Below are 21,542 nucleotides of genomic sequence, written 5' to 3' on the forward strand. Positions count from 1 at the left end.
CTTCGCCCACGGCTTTGCTGAACAAGTTGGTCTCTTCAACCGGCTTGTTTATTAAGGCTGCTTCAGTTTCAGGCTTAAAACCAGAGTTCCTCAACTAAGCGTGCCGTTTTAGTAGTGTACCCTGGGCCAAGGTCCTTCCCGCTGTTTCAGCAGCATCCAAAGTGTTCTTAAGAATGTTGTGGTTGAGTTGCTTGCCTTCCGATACAATTGCGAGCAGTTTAGCCCGCATTGGTTCAGGGACCTCTTGAAGGCCCTCTTGCAGCAGGTTCCACTGTACATCTGAGTAGCTAGCCAACAAAGTGTTGAAGGCTATTCGGGTGAAGAATGCAGCAGCACCAGTCTTAACCCTTTCCCCCCAGTCCATACAGTTTTTTGCCTTCTTTATCAGGTGGTGCGTCACCTGTAGACGGGGGACACCTGCCCTCTTTCGCGTAGTCCCAACTACCAGGGAATCTGGAGTGGTATGCCCTCTAATGTAAAGGGGTCGGTAGGAGAAGGGCGAAACAACTTCTCTACCCTGGGATTAACTGTCCTGTTCTGGGCAGGTGTTACAATGAAGGCGCCAGACGTCTCTTGATAAAGTTCAGTAAGGGAATGGCCCGACTAGCAGGAAGCTTTTTCTTCAGTAGGTCCTCTACAAAATCCAAATCCTGCACAGTGTGGCGATTTGAAAATGTTCAGCTGCCTTCTTTAAGATGGCGTTAAACGCCATCTGATCGTCCACCGGTGAGGCCCGACGGAATGGAGCGATAGGAGTTTAATCCATACACAAGAGTGTCAGGGTCCGTGGTAGGAGTAGGGGACACCCAAAGTTGATCAACCGGATGGCGATCTTACCAATTATCCATGGGATCAGCAGGATCATCAATAGGGTCCCCAAAGTCATCCTGTATGTAGGTATTGATGGGCACCTCGTCATCAGTAAGGTCAAAAATATTCTCTTCATGAGGATCCTCAAAGGTCCACTGAAACTTCACCATAGGTGTAAAAGGAAGCTCCTCACGAGGTCTCTTGGAAGCAAACCTCTCCGAATTCAACAAACTTCTCCAGTCTGTTCATGCACCCCTCAAACTTTTCGCTGGTCCATGATGATGAACCAGAGGAGTCCAGGGGAGGAAAGGGATCCTCTTGATGACTTCCCTCTACAGAACATCGAGATTTTCCTTCTTAAGTCTTGGATAAAGAGAGGGCTCACAGAGTATTCTGAGGCTCCGGGGTTGTGATGTGGGTCTAGACGTGTCTTTAGGCCATTCTTTCTGTTTCGACTGTTCCTTTTGTTTAACTGCCGAAGCGATCCTCGCAATACTATTGCCGAAGCTCAGGGTTACAGGGAGGTGTGCCGGTTGAGCAACACAAGCTGTGTCGGAGCTTTCTTCTGAAGTGTCTCGACAGCCGCGTGTGATTTGGTGTTAGCGCCCTTACATTTGGGCTGCCCGGACGCATGCAGCCGACGCAGTTGTGGCGAGGGCTGCAGATCATAAAGATCAGCGGGCACCACCGAAGTATCTGACGTGCCCGTTGGCGCTTTAGAGCGCTTTGACTGGACCACCGAAGCAGAACCGTGGGTTGTGTGCTTTTTGTGGTACTCGGGTGCGTCCCAGTTGCCGGGATGTATTGTCCCCATAGCAGGACTCACGTTGTGCCTATCGGAGACGGACGCTGCGGATCAATAACTCTCCGCAGTAAGGTCAATGTCTTCCGAAGTGGAGCCTTGGTCATTGCTAATCCCTTAGTCACACTGCGGCTGTGGCAGCGGGTGAATTATGCTTGGCCTGTGACATACCATAGGCCGCCCACCGCTTCAAACGGCGCTCAATAGTCTAGGGCCGTATGAGTTTACAGGTCACCTCGTTGTGGCCGAGGGGAAGACAATTACTGCACTGACAATAGTCTTTCCACAGGTGTTTTGCCTTGCAGGAAGAACAAAATCCATAGCGCAGGATCGAGATAGCAACGACAAACCCAAGGGAACAAAGAGGGAAAGGAAAGGCATTCTTGCAAAGAATATGACCACCTGAACCCCACTCTGTACTGTCCAGGCCAGCCAGAGGCCCGGCCACGTGGTCGGCAGTCCCGACCGGATCCACAGCCGTCGGAATTCCGTAGTCTGCAGTCTTCGGCGGGGTTGCACAGGAATGAGACATCGAAGGGAGTGACAATGAGAATAAACAACAGAGGTCGAGAAATATAACAATAACGCAATGTTTTATGAAGAGCTCTGCATTAGGGCGACCAGATGGTTGGGTGGAAAAAGAACAATGAGGGACCTCGACGTGTGAGGGATTTTGGGTACACTACACTTCACGTTAGGGATAGTGGCACAACCACGCCCCCTTTTGATTCTCGAAAGATAAGATGCAATACTCCGCGGTTACCACTGGATGTCAGACTATATGCACAGCATGTGATTCTACGCATATTAACTAGCATCACAATTTTTTTAATGTTACCCTCACTACTTTAAATGGCTGGTGGCAGTGGTTTAAATTTTCCTACCATTGTGCTCTTCTACCACAGGCTGAATCCTCAGCTGCAGTATAGCACCCAAGGGTGACAATTCTTTTGTCAAAATGGACCGGTCTTTTTACGCCATTTTCTGCTTGTGAAGTCTTCCTTGGGTTTTACTCTGCACGCCAAACCAGGTTTAAGCCCTTTGCTCATTTTGCCTTTGGCGGGCTTCAGTACTGAAACCCGTCTCACTCCAATGTGTCTGTTAGGGCAGGAAGCGAGGGAGGTTCCCGAAAACTCCCCTGTCCTTTATCTTTAGGAATGCCTCAATGCACCCAATCTTGATTGGTTGGCAGGCTGTCCTTACAGGACAGCCACCCTGCTGTTTGAGTGACGGCTAGGCTGTGCATGAATGGGAGAAACCTGCTTAAAAGGCGAGGGTTTTTGGACTGAAGACAGTCGACCACTGGGAAGGACATCCAGATGAAGAAACCGTGAACGAAGCTTGCTGCATCCTTCTGGACCGTTGAACTGCCCTGTGTAGCCCTGCTGCTGTGCTGAAACTCCTTTTTCTGATCGACAAGAGAAGCTCTGGAAGGGACTTCTTCCCCTTGGTTAGTGGGACCAACTAACCCAGAGACGAACTTCACTGGGACACCTTCCCCAATTGGCTGTACTTCTTTGCTGCTGCAGGAACAGAGTGCCAGGGGTCGAGAAATCTGTAGTCAAGTGATCTGTGATTCGGCCAGAAGCTCCAGGAGTCTCCCCAGGACCCTCCAGAAGCAGGACAACCAGAGCTCAAGCCCCCTCGCCAGAGTGCAAGACTCAAGGAGCGAAGGAAGCCCAACCGGTAGCCAAGATCTACAGTGGTGCTCTTTACCGAGCGTTGAAACCGCAAAGTACCGCTGATTCGAAAAGAGCCTGTAGCTGCTGCTGACCTCTAAATTGCTACCTCGGGAGTCCCCAGACATCCTCCCCTTTGTCCCCACGACTGAACACAGGATCTGCAACACTGCAACCAGACAGAAGCCAACTGAACCCTCTTCTTCCAACCAAAGGTACTGTTCTGACTTGGGGTACTTACCGCCGTGTCTGTAGCTTGCCCTGCTCAGTTGAGACTTGCAGTAGCTGCTTTTCCAGAGTTGATTTCAGCTCTACCTTTCTAACAGCTTGCAACCCTACAGGGATTTTTCTTCAACAAACTCTCCAACTTTGTGCAAGACTTACCATCCAAGAAGTGCCTCAGCTCCATAGACGTTGCTCCAATTGACTTTGGCTGTCCTGGCTCCCTGCAGACTCTTCCATTCCATTTGACTTGGATTCTTACTGTCCCTCATATGTGATGCATTGGTTTTAAACTAATATTGCTGGGAAACGTTTTTATCTGGACTTCATTTGAAGATTTAGAGTGCTCACATGCTCTGAGAACCCGTTTAAACCTTCCTTCCTTTAACCTTTCCTTTCTGCCAACCTCAAAATTAAAAAAGTGTACTTGTGATATATAAATGCAATTACTGTTCTAGATAGTGAAGTCACCTCGGGGTGTAGGAAGTGTGTAAGAAGCTTCTCTAAAGAGCATCTACTAACTTTGTGATAATTCTGAACAAGTATTTTAAAGTGTATTTGATTGCTACACATTGCTATTTTTAAAGAATGCTTATTTAAAAACAACAATAATTCATTTCCAAAAGCAACGTTTCCAGCAGTACCCGAATGCCGACATTGTGAGCCAGTGGAGGGCTCCTGTCGGGAGTAATACTCTTCCTGCAGGAGGCGGAGCTGCGTGGACCACGTGATCTTACACGTGACTTTTCTGGGACAACAAAGCACCGAGGTTACTACCCTTGCTTTGCTAAGCCCGTCAGGTGCAAAGGGCGCCGACTGTTTTGCGGCTGTTTGGTGCTGGTGGCGTCTCGTGGGAGACTGCAGACCGTGAAGGACCATCATCTAACAGACGTTACGCTATATATATCCCATTGACAATTTGAAGCAGAGGAAAACGTAGCTGCCGCTTGCTCAGTCCTATCTGCATGGAGGAAGAGATGCGCCTACGTAGTTCAAAAACAAGGAGGGGGGCGGAGGGGAGGCACCAAATGGAGTCTCAAGGTCCGACACAAAGCACACACCTCGCCCACACACCATGACCAAGCATCGCCCACAGGGGCAGAGAGCGTTGGGCGATGCCATCCAAGTTAAAAATGGTACATCGACTCCCCCCTCAACTCCTCATCTATCTCAGAGGTATTAGAAGCGGAAGTAGAGGTAGTGAGCTTAGAGGTGGAAGTGAGTAATTGCCGCCAAAGCGTACGTTGATTGAAGTAACAAACATATCGCAGCAAAGCTCGGCGCAGCCGAATTAGCTAAGCTGCGGCCTCCCGGAGGGGTGACCAGGCAAAGCACTAGCTGCTGCCTTGAGCTTGCTACGGAGCAAGACATTCACAAGCTTGATGCATATTCTAATGAAACACCGTGTGCAACCATCATTGCTCCATTGCAATCGAATATGGCGATTCTACATCTATCGCAAGACGCGGTCCAGGCTCAGAGCTATGAGGACAATCAAAGTGAGGAATCAGGAGCGGCATCTGTACAAATAATTATTGCACAAGTTCACATTTCCAGCGAAAAAAAGAATATCCAAGATGGAGAGGAATGGTTATCTACACCACTAGAACACCAGGCAGGTACCGGGTCAACAAACACTATCAACTGCTGAAAATAGAAAAAAAAAAAGATCAAGAGAAACATGTACAATAAACACCAAGAGAAACTCTTCACATGGAAAAAAAACAACAAATCAGGAAACACTATGCAGACAAAAAGCAAAGTAATCATACAAAAAGGAAAAGTACAACAGCCATTAATTTACAGTCTGACCAACAATGAATCTTATGCAAAGTTGCGAAAAAACCATACACGGCGTATAGACTGACTTTTTTGATATACAACCACCAACAAAAACCAATCATCTCGCAGAAGTTTCCGACGCAGAAATGCTCGCGGCAGTGTGTGACCTGATGCCCCGGACAAAACAAAGAAAACTCAATTGCCCGACAACACACATTGAAGAGCCGGTAGAAGGATCGCAGCCTGTGGAAAATCCAAAGAAACCAATTAACAATGAAATAGACACACTGAGAGACGAAATTGCACCATACATCTCACAATCCAAATTCCATTCCATGGAGCAACTAGATACTAAAGAACAAAAGAAAGCGTTTGATCAAAAGGAAAATGAGATAAAAACGAGTGAAACCTCTAGCCCTCAGATCCTAGAAAGACTCAAACAAACTAACATCAATATAACACCAGCGTCAAAAGAATATAATACACCAAATCAATAGTCAGCTGAAAGCAATAGTTTCAAAGAAATCGAACAGAGCCTACCACCTTGACGAGATCCACAGTGACAATCTCGATGACGAACTTAATATAGACCAACAGCAATCCCATGTAACTCCTACTACAACTGAGGAAACGGTGTCCCGCAATATACATATCCTCGAGCGAAATGGCACAAAACCGAGGTCTGCTGAGGAAGTAACTGCTGATCCGTCATCGCAAGCACATCATCATCTTCCGCAAATTCCAATGTTGGATGATCGTAAAAAGACGGCTTTTGCTGGCCAGGAGCAACCATCGATGTACTTCACCTCTCCCATGGAAAGAATATGGCAATTGTCGATGAGCGGATCACGGCAGTAAAGGAATCAGCACCCATTCAACAAAGCCTGAACGCACATCAACTACCAACAAGAACAAACCCATCTTCATTTGAAACAGGAAGGGGCACATACTGGCCACAGACACCAAATAAAAGACATCCTGAACCTGGCCGCAGACCGACAAATAATATGACCCCCCCATCCCTCAACTGCAGCACATGACTCAGCAGCAAAGAAAGCAGATTTGCAAGGCATAATGTCAGTTATAACCATTGCCTTGAACCCCTTCTGCAAATTATACGAAACGATGAACAAGGCTGTTAAAGATCAACAGGTCATTCTAGCCATGATTCTTACCAAAGTCTTGCATCTTGAGGGCTATATAACAGCAAAGGAAAACTTCACCAACGCCAAGGAGATGACAGAACAGAATCCTAGGAATAGTACAAACAAAACGGCCACATCGCCTGATGTCACAACGATGCTCAAAGCCAATGAACACACTACAAATGAAGTTGGAACACAGACTAGAATAGTAATTGATCTAACAGATAGAAGTTCATCTGGCAAGGAGACAGCTCCCTCACAAATTCAAGCACCAACTGGCAGAAGTAACCAGAAATCAAAGCTGACTACAAAGTCCCAAAACCAGGCAACTAAGGTGATGCTGGTACTCAACACTGCGCAAGCTAACACTCAGAATGGTACTGAAACAAGAGAATCAACCTACGCAATGTTTGAAGCAGCCAACTGCAAAGATAAACAGAGTGTAGGAATTGCCGCAGTAACCACAAACAGTAACATCGTCTCTCAAAAAAATAACAGCGTACCTCAAAAAATCAGTTCTAACAACGATATCGCAGAAAAAAAACAAACAGGAGCAATGCCTACAAGAGCAAACACAAATCCAAAAGTGTCAACTGGCAACTTATTATCTTCAAGGGAGGGTGAGAATTGACAATCATAACGTAAGAAGGAACTATGCGGCAAGAACCTGCTCACCAGAAGTAAACATAGAAGATGAACTAATGAATCTTAGTGTCTACCCCGATGACGACTCAAATTCTAATGAAACATCGAAAGTCATAAAAGTCAACGAAAGCAGACTCCACCCAAACCAAAAATCAAATGCCCAAACTGGAGGAAACAATAAAATTCAAAAGGAGCGCGATTTCGAAACTTTAGAGGAAAGGCGCAATCGTCTAACATATCACTTTCAGAATAGTGAGTCAGGCAGGCGTCACAGAGATGCAAACCACAAGACGAAGACGCCTAGCAAGGATCGCAAATACAGTGAATCAAACGGAAACAAAATCGAAAGCCTGCAGGAAAAGACATCTAGGAGGGAGAGAGGAGCTGTAAACAGACAAGAGAAACCCTCCAAAAACAGAAGAAATCACAAACATTACGTCATGACTCATGCAGCACCCCTCACGGGAACCAAAATGAAAGATCCAATAGAAATTCAACGAAAAATAACTACGACCAAGATCAGCATGCACGTTCGGATAAAACAGAAACCAACAAGTCAAGCAAGAGACAATGCAAAGAAAATGGTCTAAGAGGCCAAATATCAAAAGAGCTTCACGACAAATACGACAGACAAGGTAGAGACAGATGGATAGTCAAGAAAGAACCTGCAATACCGATGACATTCTAAATAGAAGATCTGTCATGGCTATACTCCACTCTATTGAGAGACTGCAAGACGTGCACTCGGCTGACATTAAAATTGCGGAACCATGGCATAATCAGTCAGGTGCCGCCACTCTACTCCATTTGAACTCCCGCACTGTGTATAACAAGATCCTAAAACACAAATACAACATTCACAGGTGTGGATTCTACATTGAAGACATATCTGATCAGGTTCATGAAAGTCAAAATGCCTCATCGTGTAGACGACAGAGTTCAACAAGAACCAGACGTGACAAATCAGCACACACAGAACCGTTGCATAAAAATGTAAAGACAAAATTACCAGAAAAGTCACACCTCAAAGAAAATGGCCGAATTAGACTTACGAAATCACAAGGCCAGCAATGATGAAGAAAAGAGAGAACATCGCACACTTCCACAAAACCAAGTATCCTCCAAAATAAGGGAGAAAAGCCAAGTAGTAAAACAACAACGATCAGATAACACCTTAAGGCTAACGATAAAAATAAATACACAAGCAATGGAGCGGATACAGAGCTAAATGCGACATGCAAAGAATCAAAGAAAGCAACAGCTGCCCAACAGGCGTCTGCACAACGAAGCAAAGAATGGACAAATTTCAGCAAATCACAGGGGCTACATAATCTAGACGATGCATTTCCTGCAGCAGACAGACTACCAACGTGGGAGCGTCCGCCCGCAGCCTCAACCATTGATCACATCTTTGTATCACAATCACTACTTATTACAAAACTTTTTAAGGTGCGTCGCACCCCTACGAGCGATCACAACCTGCTCGAAACTGCCTGGATTCTAACCAGTAATAAAAGTACGAAATACACCACCTAGATTGTGCCCACCGCGCAAGGTACAAGATTAAGAATAAATACTGCAGGCATTAGTAAAGTGACCACTAAGTATATTGCAAATACATACTCAGAAGCAATGGACGGCATTGATCATCAACCACTACTGATTCCATACATCCAACAAAAAAGGCACCTTGAGTCTGTCCCAAAGCAAACTAGCAAGCATGTCTAAAAAAAGAACTGGTTGAGAAAAGGCGCGAATACGGGAGAGCGCTAAGAACAGCCCACAAGGTGTCAAACACAGACTTGTCAGAGAACATCAAGGACATAAAAAAAAGATACAAAGATTGGGTGAAATTCCACAGGCACAAATTACATCAAGCTGACGCAGAACAAATAATTAAAGCCCTTATTACGAACAGCAGGAATTTTTGGGCACTAATACGTGATGCAAATAAAACATTAGATAACCAAATCTTAAACCATATTAATCAAGACACCTGGGAGAAGCATTTCGCAAAGATTTCCGGTCAGCGGTTAGCCACCAGGTGAAAAACAGCGACAGAAGGGTCCTAACTGGATCAATCTAGACAAAGAAGACATCATCCTTGACGCCATCAGGAAACTAAAAAACTCGAGAGCTCCCGGCCCAGACTGCATTTCTAATGTAGAATTGAAAAGCCACCCTGAAGAATGGGCCAGTCTGATGAGCGCGATCTTCCGGCAGTGCGCAGAAACACAATCTATCCCACAGTCATGGTCCAAAGCCATAATCATTCCGAACTACAAAAAAGGCAATCCATCAGATCCCGAGAACTTTCGACCAATTGCTTTACTTGATGTAATGGGCAAGGTTTATGCCTCACTTTTCATGACCAAATTCCAAACTTGGGCAGCTGGAACTAAATGAAATGACCCCTATCAGGCGGGTTTTAAGAAAAATGCAGGAACCACCTGCAACATCTTGGCATGCAGCACGCTAAAAGCCAAAAAACGCTAGAACAAGCAACATCTGTTCGTAGTATACATCGACTTTACTCAGGCTTTTGATCGGGTGGAGAGACAGGTACTATGGAACAAATTAAAGGCCTGGCAATGTCCAGAGAACATATTAGCCCCCATTCAAGCGCTACACCATAGCACCTCTCAGAGTACGACTGAATCGGGAAGGCGTGCCCATCAGATTAAATTCAAAGCGCACGCGGGGTTAAAACAAGGATGCCCATTGGCATCAGTGTTGTTTCTCTCTTACATCGGTGACATCAAAAAAATAGAAGAATCTACCAGGGCATTTCCACCTGAATTGGGTCCAATGCAGATCGGACATCTTCTGTATGCAGATGATCTGACAATATTTGACCAAACTGAAATTGGGCTCCAACGGAAACTTCCTGCTCTCCAAACTTATGCCGTAGAAAATCATCTTGAAATAAACACGAGTAAAACGAAGGTCATGATTCTTCAGAATTGTGGGACGAAACAAAAAACCAACTTCAATTGGCACCTGGGAGAAGCCAACATTGAAATTGTAACAAAATTCAAATATCTAGGAGTGATTATGGACAGTTCAGAAAAGGAATCTGACATGCAAGCAGAATTGTATTCAAAAATCAAAAAACTAGCTGCCCAAGCCAAAGTCATTGATGGCAAATTTGGAAAATTTTCACTAGTACCAACGATAAACTTCTACAAAATGAAAGTGGTGCCCACTATAACATGGCGTAGAAGCAATGCCCACAATTCCAAAACAGCTATGGGCCAAGTTAGAAGCTCTATTCTGACGCAAAGTGCCACACCTCCCGGCATCAACATCAGGGACAGCCATAAGACGCAAACTAAGTTTGCAATCCTTAGAATGCTCAGTGACCTGCAATTCGATGATGTTATATAAAAAATGTCGAATGGCACATAGCAAGGAGGTCTTTAGACTACTAAAATGTGAGATGGACAGCAGAAATTGTAACATGCTAAAAGACTGGCAAGATGAAAATCAAGTGGTGCTAAATAACATTGCATCAAATGAGGAGGAACTCAATGAATCCTTGTAAAATTCTAAAAAGAATAAAAGACAATGACTGGGCCTCCACAACAGATGATGCTGCAAAGCTAAAACTCACCAGACATCTACCAAGCAACATGGTTAAAAGAAATGAGCTACAAGCTTATGTAAGACAATGTCCTAGCAGACAGGTTCGAAATCTAATTCTACAAGCACGTTTGAATTTGTACAAAAGCAACGAGATTTTGCACATTCGGGGCCAGGCATTAACAAATACTTGTCGATTTTGTAAACACAATCCTCATCCACCAAAAGAGACATTAAGGCATCTGATTATGCAATGTTCAGCTACCAGTGCCATCAGGCAACGATATCTATCATGCATGGCAGGCGTTGATATCCTGGCCGAAGAGGATACATGGTGGTGCCGATTGATAGGAGAAAAAAACCACATGGCAAATTGCACTCGCCAAAATGACTGAATATATCGAGAACAATCTACTAAATGAGAAGAGCCAAGCAGTTCCATAATTCAGCATACTCATCTGTACTGTGACACATCAACGGGCCCCAGAAGTCGTAAAAAAATAAAATAAATAAAACAAAAATGTGTTCTGTCACAGGCTTGTAAGATCTACGCGAAAGTGAAGTAGAAACCTGTTTTGTTTCACTTCGAGCATCTGATGAAATGCTCTAGAAACAATGAATTGTAAAATCTTATTTTTGATCAAACAATAAAAACAAAACAAAAAAACGACAAATAATTATGTTAACTAAAAACCTTCAGTGTGTTACTTGTATTTGGTGATTTCATTGCTACACCTCTACAGCTCACATTTACCCCTTTTGGGGTAAGCCTGGCTGCTCAGTCACTACCCACGTGTGTAGTACAGGCCTATACCAATAGGTGGGTTTCCCAATACCAAGAGAACAAGGGTTGTGTAGTCTCCCCACAGTGATTAACTTTGATAGAGAGAAATGTTGAAAGAAGTGATGGCAAGCAGGCCTCCTTTCTCCTTTTTGGGTACCATAAAAAAAACAACCTGGTAAAGAACAACATAGCCCCTTCTCAGCAGGAGGAACTCCAAGACCCAGTTTCCAGACATTGAGCACATGAGGGTGTAGAATTGCAAGAGTGGGCGAAAAGAAGGATTTGACTAAATGACTACTGCTCTGCAGCGCAACAGGGAGTAATGGCTAAAGCACCTCCTCAGCCCCACATTACTACTCAAACAAAGCCAGCCTGGTATACAACTCCTTTACCTCTTTTGGAACGTGAGCCGAGGACAGGCTATGCTCTTCAGAAGGGGTGTGAGCGGATACAGATGCCACACAAACAAAAGAGCTAAAGACCCACACGTGCAAAGGAATAGGAGACACTGGATGGAGACAAAGGTTGCAAGCAACTGATTTGAGCAGCAGATGTAAAATGTACTTGAAAAAGGCATAGAATGATCCACACTGGGTACAGGACCACTACAAACAAGATATGTTCTTTGGTGATCAACAGCTTAGAGCCAGGCTTTTCAGCATCGATCCAGGAAGCTTTTAGCACTTCACTGGGGTTCAAATCTAGGAGTGGTGCAAATTGTTTCCAATTATGCAGTGCTAGTACCATGACAAGCTTGCAGGTTAAAAATCCTGGGGACGGCAGTTGATGGGTCGCAGCACCGGAAGACATTGGCAGCCTCCGGTGCAGAGAAATGAAGACTGCCTTTAATGGAAAATGGAACTTGCTGGCTCACAGCATCTGGGTATTGCAGCAGCAATGACTTGAAGACAGATAACTGGTAACAAGCCAGGCAGTATTGAGTTGGGGATTGTAGAAGACTCGGCTTGTCTCAGAAGTGGAAGCAGAAGAGCTTTGGCATTGAGCGGGACTCAAAAGATGTGGAGACTGTCTACCATCGATGTTCCAAACCTCATCTAGGAGGTTCAGAGATGTAGAAGAAGTCAGGAGTCATTTCCATAGTTCTGTGGTTGCTGGGAGATCCAGCCCAGTGTCTAAGGCACAAGGCGATTCTTTTCTTCTGCCCTTCCCAACAAGGATGGTCTGTAGAAACCACTTGCCGGGTTCTGTCCTCTCCAGTGAGCACGGCTCCGTCTACCAGTGTGTTATGGCCGAATTCCACAGTCTCATTTTATGGGGCCCATTGTCTTTTTGTGACCCCCCTTTAGCCCCCCCTCCCCACCTACCTCCCCAATTCATTTTTTGGGGGAGTCCATTTTTGCGAGTGTAACTTTGCCTGCCACTACATCCCATGTGTGGTCCATAAGGTTTCCAGACTCCAGCACCTCTAGTCCTGGCTGGATCATAAGGCTCACCCCGTCCCAGGGGTGCTTAAGCAACCCATTCGTGCCCTAGGGTGATTGTATCACCATATGTTTGCTTTAGGGGGTAGGCTGGTGGCAGCTAATATTTTAATTTAGTGTGTGCAAGCCGATTTACCGCATTAGTGGCTCAATGTACTTTTATGGTAGCCATTGGGGTTACTTTAAATTTCTATTCTCTGCCATTTTGTTTTAGGGGCTTCCTTTTTTCAGGGAAACCATGAGGCAGGCCTAAAATGGCAGTTGTGCACAAATGAGCTCTTTGTGAGCCCATGAAGGCATATTCCATGAGTTCCTGGCCCTGCGCAGGCAACACTTCCTGTGGGGAGGGCCTGGGTGTTTGGTGGCTTTTGAGAACAACCTGATTAGCTTGCTGGCAAAGCCTCTTAATACCTTAATGGTATCAGTATACTGGCTTTACCCAAGCCCTGTGAGTGAAGAAACAGTTCTGCCATAGTTTTTGAAGGGGAGCAGGTCGGTTTACCTGCTGGGTGATTTTGCCACTAAACCATTGTAGCACAGTCGGAGACCCCAGTTTGGCAATACTGGTGGAACTGCTTCCCTACCTGTGCTCCAGTTTATATTTTCAGGGGCGATATCCTCACTCTGCTCGTTCTTGATCTGCTGCTGGTCCTTCTCATCTGCTTGGGCCAGGCATTTTACTTTAATTCACACCCATTTTCTCCTAACTTGGATTTGGAAGCTGCTGCCACCACCTGGAAGGGTGTTGGGGTTAATGAGTTTTATCATTTTTATGCTTCATCCCTTCTCCTAGAGAAGCCGCAGCACTTTTTGCTGGACTTTTGGACCTTTTTCTTTCAATCCTGAATGAGTGAAGCCTTTATCCACTCATACATTCTTGTGGGCTGTCTTTTGGAACTCTATTCTTTGTATTCTACCTGTACTATGGAGTCTTATCTGCTCCAAAGCTCTTAAAGGTATCTGTATTTTTGCTACTGCAGCACACAGCTTCTTATGGACAGTGTTGCCGGGGATCCTTAGGGTCCTCTAAGATGATATATTTCTATATCCTGAGTAACTACATTTCTTAAGGACAGGGAGCTACTTAACTCTCCCAAATGTCTATGGTCAAAGATTGGCACACAACACCTTCAGTGAAGTGCCAAAGGGATACTTTGTGTCCGCCTTCTCACTACTCCTGTGACTTTCTATCTCCTAGTTATGGCTGGGGGCAGTGGATGTGTACTACCAACTACTGTGTAATTTTTTTATACCGCAGGCTATGTCCATAGCCTCGGTAGTGCACAATAGGGGCACCCACGTACCAACTTGGGGCCTCCCTTCTTTGTTCACCATTATGACGTTTTTATTTAAACAGTTTATTAATTTTATTACAACCAAAACAATATACGACAGTACATATCGTTATATTAAAAAAAATTGCATTTATATTGTCGTGTCTGCTGCCTGCCCCTCATCCCTCCCCATCTGAGCCTACTCCGCTTCCTAATTTGTTTCTTCACCATTATGACGTGTTGTCCTTGGTTAGCCCTTCTACCATTCTGGGATGGGGAGGTCAGTGTGTCAGTTTTTTACCTTTGGCGGGAACCCTTGGGTATCCCCCGCCTAGGTTCCAGAGTGCCTGGGCAGGCTGGAAATGGGGGAGGAGTCTTCCACCCCCTGTCCTTTGTCTGCCAGAGTGCCTGAATAGGACCGGCTCCCACAGGGGGTCTGGCTGTCCGTATTGGACAGCCAAACTACCCCTTCTATAAAATGCTAAGAGAGACTGCAGAGGAGTGTGTGCTGGAACTGTATATAAGGTGAGGCTTCTGGAGTGAAAAGCAAGTCGAAAACGGGAAGCTGAAGTAACCGAAGAAGACGGCGACCGGAGACGCCCGCCGACCCTTTGCAACACAGTGAAGTGACCACTGCTGTACTGACCCCGTTTTCTGCGTGACTAGCAGCTCCGAAGAGGACAACTCCTTCCTTTTGGCTGGTGGGAACAAGCAGTCCGAAGACGAACTTTGAATTGAGCCATATCCCTAGGTCGTAGGAGCTTCCAGAGGTGCAGAACTCCAATATCAGGAGATGGCTGCCCATTTCGAGTGCATAGTCATGGAAAGGCTGAATCTGTCAAAATCTTTGCCGCACCCGTAAAGACACTCCAGAGATCTGATCCAACTCGCCCAGATCCCCTAACCAGAGTGTGGGACTGCAGGAAGCGAAGAAGATTGACCTGTCGACCTGTGTTCTTTGTTGGGGCTGCAGAAAAGGCACCAAAACTGCAGAGTGAAACAATAAGTTGTAGAAAGTCGTGCAACAGGTCCTCCTTAGAGACTGCTGCTGAGAGATCACATCCATTGTGCTGCCTTCAGTCATCAGACCAAGGAATCCGGAGGTTGGGTCCAGAGCTGCAACATCACGGAGCATCCTGCACAAACATTTTCTTCTAACCTAAGGTACTGTGGGGTAAAGGTATTGTTTACCCAATTCCAAGTATTCGCTCCAGAGCATTGGAGTGCACCTTGCGGTCTTAACTTAGACTCAAGCCGCTGCTTGTGTCCCTTCATAGAGTCAGGTCTGCCTTGTTAGTTGTAACTAGCTGCTTCTATGACACTAGAGACTGGAAGAAATCTTTGTAGTCTGCTGCTTGTCAAGAAGTTGAGCCCTTCTCCAAACTGCCTTTAGCTGGGGTTGAGTTTTTGGACTTAAACTTGCTGTGCGAAGAGACCCTCTCTAGAACCTTGAACCAAGCCAATGATACACTATTTTCCCCCCTTACTATTTTCCCCCCTTTAAGTGACTTTAAAATATGTGTTTGCAGAGTAAAGGCATTACCGTATGAACGGTTAGAAACCGCAGGTGTGCGTAATAGCCGATAATACGATGAGAATGTTTTCCCTTAACCGTGAACAAATACAAATGTGAGTGTCCTTTAAAGTGTATTCAAGTATTCCGAAGTGTTCTAGTGTAAAAGTCTAAATTATTTAAAATGATTCTGGTGTGTGTATATATATATATATAATATATAATATATAATTTTATATAAAAGGCAAGTGTAAGTTTTTGGTGTGCATGTCTAACTAAGGTTCAGTGTACTTACCTACAGCTCACATCTTCCTCTTAGAATAAGCCGGACTGCTCTGCCACTCTACGAAGGTCCCAAGTTAGTACAGACTGATACTAAGAGTTAGTTATCTACAAACCACTGGGATAGCTTACTAAACTATTACTATCAGTAAAACTTTAGGAAAACTCCACTAACAGTTGGGACCCCCAAAACCCCAACAAATCAGCTGGTCTGGTTGTTGAAACACAGTTTGTCCTGATGACCGGGCCGTTTTTGGTGGTGTGCCATTCATGTTTGCCGTTCCCTCCCTCCTCTTGTAGCCATCTCTTCCGCTGATTCCACTTTTGGATGACCGGTCCCACTCCTATGAAAGCCTTTTGTTTTTTGGGCCATCAGTATCACTGTTCGCCCATGGTTCAAGCATCTGGGTGACTGGATCCGCAGTGTAAACAGTACAGTTTACTTACTAGGTTCTACTTTCCTGCAACTGTCTGCAGGATACTACACCAGGTTCCCCCCTGGTCTGTAGAAGTTGTGCTCTGCAGGTCCTTTTCAAACTAATTTCACCATTTGTCTACATTGAGGGTGTATATCTGCTTTCCTTTTCTGCTCCAGGGACTGCTGGGCCTCGAACAATCCAGTGGTGTACCCTCTGGGGTTGATTGTTTTCTTCTGGGTCCCAGTGAGAAGGGGGATGGGCTTATCTGGCTTTTCGTCCTAACCACTTGTCAGCCTACAGACTTTGTTCTGCTTTTTCTCAAAACTGTAACTGACAAGCAACACTCTAAAGGTACTTCCGCAGACTGTGGCCTTTTCTGGGGTCCTTGAGTTCTCTACCAAGCTTTGGATCCCCCTAATTTATTAGGGATTTTGGAATCTATGTATGGCAATGTATATCCTAGGCAAGAGCGTATCATGATTGTTGCTATCATTTCCCTCCCTGGAGTGCAATATACCCGTATGGGCCTAGGGATGGATTTACTAAAATATATCCTCCCTTGCTGTGCTGGACATGGTACATGGTGTCCCCCTGAAGTGACTTAACTGTATGGAGTACATATGCATTACGTATCCTAATTTTATTTTGAGTATATTAGGAAACCTGTAATTAAGTGCTCTGTGGTAACCATGAATCCTGAACATGATGGCGATTACCGATTGTCTAGGGTCTACTCAAATTCCCCTCTGGAAGTCTACATCTATTGTTTCTGCCACCAGATTTGTAGGGTCAAGAGTGAATGTGGTCATCTACTATGCTCTGCAATGTGCTATTTCTAACCAATTACTTACTTTTTCAATCAAATTGTGTGATCTTGTAATAAAAGTGCATATTTTTCAGTGTACTAGCGTGGTTAATTATTTTGTGGCGACTATTGTACCTCCACTGCCAGTTCTCCTCCCGCCCATAGTTAAGCCTGTTTGCTCAACTACAGCTTGCATTGGAGTCTGCCTTCCCTTTTGGGCAACAACCAGTTCTAACAAAGCTGGATGGCAACACATCCCTCACCAGTGGATTGTTCAAAGACTCCCTAATATTTTATTTAGGCCTTGTCCATTGAGCTCATTATCCTATATACGCCCTTGCCATGGCGATTGTCAAGACGTCAGTCTTCACCTCTATGCCAGAGAACTTTGGAATAGACAATCCACAACTGTGTTCAAGTGTATCCTTATTTTGAAGCCCACATATTAAACTAAAAGGAAGGATTCCCCCCTTAAAAAGCCACCTTCTGTCTGTTGATGTTGCAGCAGCCGTTTAGGAATGCATGTGACCTTTGAACCTACCCAGCTTCCCCTGCAGACACTGGGGGAGCGGAGGGAATTGTTTTCGGCATTGGAGCATTATGAAATGGGGGCCAGATTAACAGGCCTCCCTTTCCCAGAAACAGAATTGCCTGCATCATTTTATTGGAAATATTTTTCCAAACGTTCTTAATAGCCCACCCTGATCAGATGGAACTGTCAATGTAGAGCGTAAGAAGCAGGCCAAAAGACAACCGGCTACTAGCGGATCCAGGGGTTAAATGTTAATGCCCTTCACTGCAGCAGATGGAGGGAAATCCTTCCATCCACCAACCCCGCCAACTCACTAGGGGCAAATGTAGACAGATTTGCCAGTCAAAGGCTTGAGCCTGCCCTCAGAAGACAAAGGGCTTCTGAGCAGGCTTAGAAAGGATCTAGAAGGATATAGACCAAGGATCACTGGGCTTGAGACTGGATGCGGCCCCTAAATGCAGATTCTTGAGGTTGCCCCCAGCTTTAGCCTCCAATGGGGTTAATTTCTGGAAAGACAAGAGCCAAACATATCCCTCCAAAGAGGCTACATCGAAGGAGTTCCCGAGCAGGGGTTTCCAAAAGTGGCTGGTGGTGGTGGTTTGGGGGGGGGGGTGGGGGGAGACTCCTTGCTTGCCTGCTTGTGCTTCAACTTCCAAATAATCCTTCAAGTGTCATGGAGGTTATGGTAAGCCATGCAGCCAATGCCATCTTCAATGGCACACAATGCTGCAGTGCGAGCCGTACAGTGAGCACGAGTATGACACCTGTATGAAACAAGTGAATCATCTCAATACTAGGCCCATCAATGGATGATCTACATTTTTTGTTGCTAGGTCTAAAGTAGACTTGTGGTTCCAAGAATGCATTTCTTTCAATTCAAGAAAAACCCAAGGAATGTAGCAGGTTAGCAATTAAAAATAGGTTGAATAACACGGAGGAAAATAGGTAAGGTCAGGGAGGGATGCTTGAATCCCATTACTTATGCGGAAACAACTACCAAGAGAGGGTTCACAGATTAGTAAATACTGGAATAGCATACATCTCGACACTCCAGCGTTCTGGTGAACCTGCTGAAAATCCAATTTTGGGTACGGACTCACCATTTTTTGCCAAGGCTGGCTTTGTGGACTATAGGGTCCAGATAAAATAGTTCAGAATAGTTCAACCACTCCCTGGACTCTCTAAAGGAAGTTTAACAGTTTAGGGAGTAATCCTTGCTAGAGACTTTTGGGCCGAGTGACAACCGTACAAGCCTTTCAAGCCCTCACATCTAAATCCTGTTCCAATAAAGTTAGGAGGTTACCTAGCTGTCAGTTACAACATTCCCATTCCCAAACATCCCTGCCTGATGCTGCACAATAAGTTGCGATCTACCTCAGACTCTGCAGAAAGGTGCAGCAATGCTGTTTTAAAGTAACTCCTACCCCATTAAGATCAGTTTTGCTACTTCTGGTGCGTTAGTATAGAAATTATTATTGGTGAAGACTAGCACTTCAATAGTAACAGAGCCACACTGCACCCCTATAGTGTACTCTGAACCAGATTCTTGAACAAAATGACAGTAGTGCAAGGGTGGAATTTGGCTACAACACTTCTGAGCTAGTTTCAGTACTACATGAATTAGGCCCAAAGGGAACCTTGGAACTGTTACCAATATCAGTCTGCACCCCCCACCCACCTTTGTTTTCACAGGGTCTGGGAGTGAGAGATGTTTTAGTAAAGCATTAGGTGACCTGAACAGAGAACAAGCTAGGTGCCCAAACCGTGCCTAGGATCTATTGCAAATGTGTTCATACAAGATTTTCCAGCTGCACTCTGGCAATCCCTGGGTATCCCAGATGTGGTGAAGGAAGCACCTGAGTCTACCAGGATAAATGCACTTCAGGAAAATCTGAGTAGGTGAGCTTCACCCAGGCACAGGAAGGAACACAAGGGGGATAACTATTCAAGTCCCATCTACACTACATTCCGTTAAGACCAATTGCAGAGGTGCCAATAACCTCCTCTAGAAATTAGTGTGCATGTATATACGGTAAGGACAATAAAGTAGTAATCTGGTCCTCAACCTGACTGAGGAAGTCCAGAAACTGCTAGGCTAGATCCATATCTTATGAAACAGAACCAAAAGCAGGAATCATATGCCAGTCTGCCAAAGTAAAGGTAAAAAGGAGCAAATCAGTGAAGCGAAGTGGTCATGTGGCTAGCAGGCCTGGGATTTACTTTTTATCAATAGTAGGTGAATTGACATCTATTCTACTTGCCATAACATTTACATAAATGAGTGTAACAGGACTAGGCACATGCCGTTCTGCACTGGACATTGATTTGTGTTTTCCTTGTTTTTCTTTCTGTCACTGGAGCCATTTTGCCAGATTTTGGACTAAGAGGACCTGCAAACTTTAAAATTGGTGAATCATTGTCAAACTTTCACCACACCATTCAAGTAATCACCATACTTAAACAAAGTGGTGTCAATTGATACATTTGTTTTCCACAAAAATGTTTTGAACATAGACATTTATTTGCTCTTTAAGAAGAACTTGCCAATATTTTGAACCTGCAATCATTTGAGGTAGCTCTAGGTTTTCTACCATTGAGATCCCTCACCCCGATTAAGGCTGAGGCATCTTTTTAATCCACTGACCCATGTAGACAAAACTCGAGTTGGAGTAGACGTTCTTTATTAATGCTCCATTGATGCCTTAAAATGTGTTTGTGATATGAACCATGCTTCTCAAATAAATTATATTTAATGTTGGTTAATTACCTTATTGAACCAGATTCCACATTTGTTGGTCTTTAGAGTCACATCGAGAGTATTTTTTCTATTTCCTATGTGTTCTTAGTTTAAATAGGTACGAGATTGCGGTCTCTAAATTTCTGTAGCAGTATAGCTGGTTACTTTTCATTATGTTTAATTCTCTTTCCGATCATTGTGATTTACCACGAACAATCACTATATACATATCTTTAGTGTGGGCTGTTTTTCCGTCATGTGCCCCTGTTAAATTCCCATTGATGTATTTGGCCTGCTTTTAAAAACTGCAGGGATTTCCATAAAACGGAATACTAGATATTATAGTGGGCACATTCAATAATGGAATTTTAAAAACTTACCATGCAGTCTGAACGAGCGTTTCATTACGTTCACATTCCAAAACCTGAAGATACATAACTATGATCTGTAGGGGAAAGCAAAACAGATAATAGCAAATGCTGCCCCAGACCTCACTTTTTTTTTTAATAGCAATCAATGTTAGCAGCTTATGGGCTGCAGTGCTCAGTTTTATTTTAATTACATGAAGTCATGCAATAAAAGGCCTGAAAGAATCTCAAATGGAAAGTAAAGTTAAACATAGCTTTTTCAACATGCAAGCAATTATTTATCAACATGCAAGCAATTGGAAACAGACAAGTATGTAATAACTTTGCCAATGAAGCAGCAGAACTACCATAAGGCCCTACAACTCACCTTGTGGGGATGCTTGACATGAACACAAAATCCCAACTCCTTCAGTATCCTTCGTTCTGCTTTGATCACTTGATTTTTGGTGTTTATGTAGTTCTGATCAAGAATCAGTGGGCTTGCAGTCCTAATTCACAGGAAATAAAACCAAAACTGTTTTGGATACTTCTAAATCAACTTTTACTTTAGTTTTCCCTTGCAACCAACTAAAACAGCAGCGAATTTTAAACTCATGTAAACATGTTGTAAGCATTAATCTTATGCTGTCCAAGGTCACAACATACTATACAATAAGCCTTCCTAGGTTTACTTTGATCTGTAATATTTGAGAAACCTACATTATAGGTTGCAGCTCAGG

The 21,542-nt window shown here is 44.5% G+C and overlaps 1 protein-coding gene across 2 annotated transcripts in view; it reads right to left on the reverse strand.

Annotated features, from left to right (window-relative positions):
• The window catches only part of CCNL1 (cyclin L1), a 319,029-nt gene that overhangs the window by 215,101 nt on the left and 82,386 nt on the right, over positions 1-21,542 (reverse strand). For both annotated transcript variants that reach the window (XM_069618436.1, XM_069618437.1), the window contains exons 4-5: positions 21,191-21,311; positions 20,836-20,900 (exon numbers count right to left, since the gene is read on the reverse strand). In XM_069618436.1, the coding sequence (XP_069474537.1) occupies positions 20,836-20,900; positions 21,191-21,311 (186 nt within the window). The remainder of the gene's footprint in view (positions 1-20,835; positions 20,901-21,190; positions 21,312-21,542) is intronic.

Source organism: Ambystoma mexicanum, chromosome 10 (genome assembly GCF_040938575.1).
Source record: "Ambystoma mexicanum isolate Mex_15411 chromosome 10, UKY_AmexF1_1, whole genome shotgun sequence".
In the NCBI taxonomy this organism is placed as follows: domain Eukaryota; kingdom Metazoa; phylum Chordata; class Amphibia; order Caudata; family Ambystomatidae; genus Ambystoma; species Ambystoma mexicanum.